The sequence below is a fragment of the Glossina fuscipes genome, unplaced genomic scaffold (assembly GCF_014805625.2).
Source record: "Glossina fuscipes isolate IAEA_lab_2018 unplaced genomic scaffold, Yale_Gfus_2 1, whole genome shotgun sequence".
In the NCBI taxonomy this organism is placed as follows: Eukaryota; Metazoa; Arthropoda; class Insecta; order Diptera; family Glossinidae; genus Glossina; species Glossina fuscipes.
In genome coordinates this window covers 12763103-12769102 of record NW_023998415.1, presented here as the reverse complement: position 1 = coordinate 12769102, position 6000 = coordinate 12763103, and the positions used below count along the sequence as shown (strand labels likewise).

At 29.0% G+C, this 6000-nt stretch overlaps 1 protein-coding gene across 1 annotated transcript in view; it reads right to left on the bottom strand.

Annotated features, from left to right (window-relative positions):
* Window positions 1–375: 375 nt before the first annotated feature.
* Window positions 376–6000, bottom strand: part of LOC119631390 (Ig-like and fibronectin type-III domain-containing protein 2) — a 117408-nt gene continuing 111783 nt past the window's right edge. The window contains exons 19-20 of the mRNA XM_038023545.1: window positions 1627–1652; window positions 376–593 (exon numbers count right to left, since the gene is read on the bottom strand). Of these exons, the coding sequence (XP_037879473.1) occupies window positions 579–593; window positions 1627–1652 (41 nt within the window). The 3' untranslated portion in view covers window positions 376–578. The remainder of the gene's footprint in view (window positions 594–1626; window positions 1653–6000) is intronic.

The following is a 6000-nucleotide window of genomic DNA, read 5'->3' as shown; positions in this document are numbered from 1 at the left end:
TTTGGTACTTGATCACGAAAATGAAGAGAGAATTGTGCTGGGCGAAGTGTTAAAGGAAATTTAGCGATCGGTATTGTCCGCCAATATAATTTTGCATTATGCTTTGTTTCTTTTATATCCGTTCGAACATATGGAATCTAATAAATGATAAAGCATTTTTAATAAATCGTTATCGCTTTTTATTTCTATTCGTTCGTATTATTCGTTTTTATATGAAAACATTTTATAAACATTAAGTATCTATATAACTAAATTAAATATACAAAATTATAACAACACATTACGAAATTTATATATTAACAAAGTGAAATAAGAAAAATTTTCTTAGAACTATTTCATTAGTGTGCTTACTTTTTTGATTTCGACTCAAAGCTTGCGGTTATTGACAAAACGAATAGGGAAATTTTATATTAAGTTATTTATGATAATAATGAGAGAAACATACAAACCATTTTGGGATGCTTAGAAAATGCCGGCAGCCATTAGGTTTCCCTTAAACTTACGTTTCGTTAACAATATCTCATTGACGGCTTTCAACGTTGCTGAACCGTTTCGTATACGAGTTTCTTTTCTTCCATTTAAAAATTATGGGCCTGTTGTGTATAAGAAAACAAAAAATTATTTTCCAATACAGTGAAATTAATGTCCACAACTCTCTAACATTAAACGAACATTTTAAATTATTATGGTCTAACAATGCCAGCAATTAAATACCGTATAACATTTCTCCTAAGACTATTCTTTACATAATTGTCAAAATAAACTCAATGTCTTATACGAGGTTTCTTTAAAAAAAAAAAGCGGACTTATTTTCCTGGAAAAATATTTATTTATTCATCAATATCTCTTTAGTCCCGTTCAAAGTAATCCCTCCTGGGTTACAATACACTTCTGCCAGCTGTTTTTCCAATCCTCGAAGCACTGCCTGATTAATATTAGTTCCTAGCTGTTGTAGACAAAAACGAAAATCTTTCTCCTTACGTTTTGATAAAGGCGGTATAAAAATTGTGATGAAATTGTGTTGAAATTATGATGAATCTTAATGATCGTGACAGTTCTAAAGTTTGAAGATTATAAATTAAGATTATATTTGTAAAACTCTCTAGACTTTACAAATGTTGTAATTTGCAAAGCAACCTTCATCTGCATATTTCTGGGCAATAAAAATGAAATTTCATAATAAACTTGCAGCCCTGGACTTATTTTGTAGCCGTTTGACTCTCTAATTAGAGACAATGAATGTATATCGTGTCTTTAGTGATAATACAGATTGCGAATGCTTTAGTTCAAAGAAGAGCGCCATTACTAATGTTCACTTGCGAGCTAAATAACTAATGTCATGTAGATAAAGATAACGACGCCAATGATTTGCTTGCAAGGACATGAAGGCCTGCAATCACTTCAAAGGTCCTTAAATCAAAAGTTACACATACCTATTGACTATCTCTTAAGAAGAGTTAAGAAAGAGAAACTGCATGAAAAAAATTGTTTTTTCTTTTAATTTATCAAAACGATCTTAAAATATCCCTTCCAAGTTTATTATAATATAAGTATAATCAAATATTACTGAATTATTTTATGCTAATAAAGCTTGTAATTCAATTTTAATTTTATTTACATACTCACCCATTGGACCTTAACTCGCATGCTGTCTGTTTTTTATAGAAAAAAAAAAAAAAAAAAAAATCAACAAATTTCATTTAGGTTAATTGCATAAAAAATGGATTTTGCCACAGGAAAAACAATAAAAATATGAATAAAATAGATGATAAAGAAACTAAAAAAAAAAAAAACAAACACTGAAGTATATTTGTAACAAAGTTATATGCTTGGATGGGGTAAAAGTCGATAAAATAGAAGATACTGGTGTTCGTATGTGTATGTAATGCGAATGAAAAACTCTGATTTTTATGAAAAATAAATATTTTATAACCGGGAAGCAACAGAGGATAAGCAGAAGCGTAATACTACAAACGCGCTTGTGACGCAATTAAAAATGAAAATTTGTAGTATTTTTTTATAATAAAAATTTCATTTTATTGACCATAAATTTTTTGTATAATTGAACTACATAGTATATTATTGGTTTAAGTTTACATTTCTTTTGTTTTTTTTTTTTTTTGTTTGTGTTTTTGTTCTTCTATAAGATTAGTTTAACTAATTAGCACAGAGAGCTTTAACATTGATAATAATAGTAATTGAGGTTTTTTGTGAGAGTTTATAAAACTATATTCACTTTATGGGTGGTGAGCACACAGCAGGAGGCATTGCATTACATAAGCACGAAATTAACTTTAATCTATTTACACAAATATGTAGAATATGACGGATTTTATTTTCTTATTTATTTGTTTAGTTTAGTTTAGTTTAGTTTTTTTTTTTTTTTTTTTTTTTTTTTTTTATTCAAACGCATCACATATTCAAAATTTATTTAATTGCTTTCCTTGCTATTCTTTTCAATATAGCAAATGTTTTTCAAATTAAATTAAAATGATTGCATCATTGCCGAAAATCGATTATTTCTTTCCTCATTTAAACATAATTAAAGTACATTCCCTAATAGCGGAAAAAGAGTTCTTATCCTTGTTTGAAAATGTATTTTGACGTTTGAATTGATTAGGTTCGTTTATTTAAATTTTTTTTTTTTTTTTTTTTTTTTTTTTTATGTGCCTATGCAGGTATTGGAAACAGTAACAAAGATGTAATGACGTCTAAAATCGTTACTATTACCATTAATAAAAAGACTAGTACCGCTCTAAATCAATTCGTACTTTCGCTCCAAGTGAAACCCGCCTGTTTGCGCGTCGACAATTTCATTTTTTCACGAAAATTATACGACCCTGAGTGAATTGAAAACTAACATCAAAATTCTGAAACTTACTAAAAACGATCATTGCATCGTTATTGTATAGCATTAATTAGATATACAAAAATTTTGCGCTCTTCTCTATTAAGCACTTGAAGCTTGATGCGCAGAAGTGCCTGAGCCCTAGTCTTTGCCATGTTGTAACGATTATAAGTGTAATCAAATTCTTTATACACACGATACATAACTTTTTGAAGAACTATCTAATTGAAAATATTGTTAAGCGGCACAGAATGCAAGGGAAGTAAGAAGGTCAATTTTGCCAATTATCAATACGCCCTACCGTTTGATTACACCATAGATAAGCGTTTAAAAAAATTGCATAAACGGTTACGTTCTAAAACCAAAACTGAAATTGAAAAATACTAAAGCGTCCAAATCTCAATAAAAATCGAAAATATACTCGTTTTGCTGGTCTAAACTAAGACAGAGATTACATTGTCATGATAGTACCGGGATATCTTTCTCAAAAATCCTCTACATGTTTGAAGTCCTTTATCGGTTCCACTTTCGGTAAACTTTTCTGCTGCATTATGTTTATTATCGCAACACTAATACTCTACAAATCATCGGGAAAGGAATGTCTACGCTACTGAATAACACACCAACGCTCGGCTATATCTGGAAATATGAAAAAAAGAGTAATAGACCAACATGCAGCTAAAAAGTTAGCCGTGAGATGTTTAGAGGAGAATGCGTCTATAATGTTAGAAATATCTGTACACAAAGGCGTTGTCTACGCTATGTTGAAGAAACTGAAATGTATGAGAGCAATGGGAAAGTATATTATGATAAGTATCTTGCAAATCGTTTGTAAATTAACATTAATTTCACCTTCACATTATAAAGCTATAAAGACACCATTATGATAGAATTAATAGATAAAGACACGGACTGTCACAATGTTAAAGGTTATGCTTGATTGGGATCATGGGTTTTTCTTGTATGAGAAGTAATGAAATTATAAATAATAAATTCATTATCAGCTGACTGTGACAAGTTATATACATTTTTGAATTTAAAACAAAACTAAAAAAAAAAAAACCAAAGCATATTTTCAGGGATGCGCAAATTTATTATTCTTCTCTTTACACAATAATTTAATTTTCTATACCGATCTCTATCTATCTCTCTCTCTCACACACACAGGCACACACACACACACACACACTCACTCTCACTCTCTCACTCTCTCTCTCTCTCTGTCTCTGCCTTTGGCACTCACTCTAACCATTATTTTCTTCGGTTTTATTAAAACAAAAAGTTCTTTATAAACGTGCACACACAAACAAATTACTTCTATCTTTTATTCAGTCATTCCATTAAAATTGATTTGATTATCTGCCGTTTGGTTGATTGTGTTACAGTTTATTAGCCGATTGTGGTAGCTGTTGAGTTAAAACTTCACGAAAATTTTTACAAGCATTTCCTTTTTTTTTCTCTTGTTTTAATGCAGCTTATGCCGTTGTTGCTGTTATTCTTGTCATCATTGTTGTTATTGTTGCCGAAATTCCGGTATCACATTATTTGTTGAAAAAGTTTTGTAATTGTTTCAAAAATGAAGGAATCTGCTTGCCTGCGTGTGATGTGCCTGTGTGGCGTAAGCATGTACCCGCACACATCCACCAATCTTAAATAAACCAAATTTAGTTTTTTTTTTTTTTTTTTAATACTTGGTTAAGTTTTTGTTTTTTGTTTGTTTTCTCTTTTTTTTTTTTTTTTTTTTGGTGGATATTTTTAACTGAAATTTTGTTAAAAACAACCAACAGCTTTCGTTGCCAACGTTTTCTTGGAACCAACTTCGAATAAGTTAAACTCTTTTAAATTTAAAGAATTTTTCTCATTAACACAATCTTTCTTTTTATCTATGAGGAGGCTTTTTCCATACGCTATCCCTGACTTTATTATTGGCATAAACTAAGTAAACGGACAGGAGCCAAATCATAATCATTTAAATTTCATCTACAAGATGACATTTGTGCGTAGAAACGCTCTTGTCGAAGCCCGATATTTCGCAAATTTTTAGTCGAACCTTAATTTACTGTAAATACCTAAGACAACCTTTCCTATTAAGTGAATATTATCTTCTTAGTATTCTATCTATAAATTAGTGTAGTAATATATATATATTAGTATTAGTGGTGTATATATAAAACACTAATATATACACATGTGATTAAAGGAACCAATCAAAAATTAATTCAAACATCAAAATAATTCTACAAGAAAATCTTTTTTACAAATTTTATGACAAACTTTTTTTAAAAATAAACAAGATGTTCTTTCAATTAGCTTAAGAAAAACGCTTTTTCGTTAAAGAGCCGTATAAGACAAATGTTCACATTTAATATTGTGATTTCTCTTCACTCTCTCTCTCCCTCATTTTTTAAAGAAAAGTTTTTCTCTTTCTTCTTTAAAATAAATTTTAAAAAAGAAAAATATGAAAAAAATGTCAAACCATTTCTCGACGTTAAACTCTTATACAATACATATACAAATACGAAATTCCTAAAATATTCAACAGTTTATATATAACATATAGAGGGTTATCATATACATATACAGTAAGTTACAAAACAATTGCAAGTTTTCATTATAAATATCTGGCGGCAACGATAATACCTTCTTTAGATTTTAAGCTTTAAATAAAGCGAATCAAAACAACGATTTAAACACTGAATTGTTTAAAATTTACGATGCTTCGATTATAAAATTCTTGAATTCTATACCAAAGTATAAGGAGTAACGGCAAAGGCAACGGTAACATGAAATACAGATATGAAATACAATTATAACGTATTTATAGTCCGATTAGTATTAGTTCACGATATCGCCATAGGAGAGTTTTCTTTTTTCTCAAAATACCATGAAAATTTCTGCTAATAATCGCGTTTTTTTTTTTTTTTTTTTTTGTTGTTTTCATTTCAGAGAAAAATTGCAACTGTTTTGTATCGTGAGCAATATTTGTTGTGTGCATTTACATTCAAAAAAAAAATCTATCGGTAAATAACAGAATACGGGTAAGATCATGAATAAGTAAAACATTTAAAACAAAAACTATACGGAAAGTTTTCACTTTTGTATAATTTATTAATAAATGTTAAATTACAAAAAATGTGTACCTAACATATATA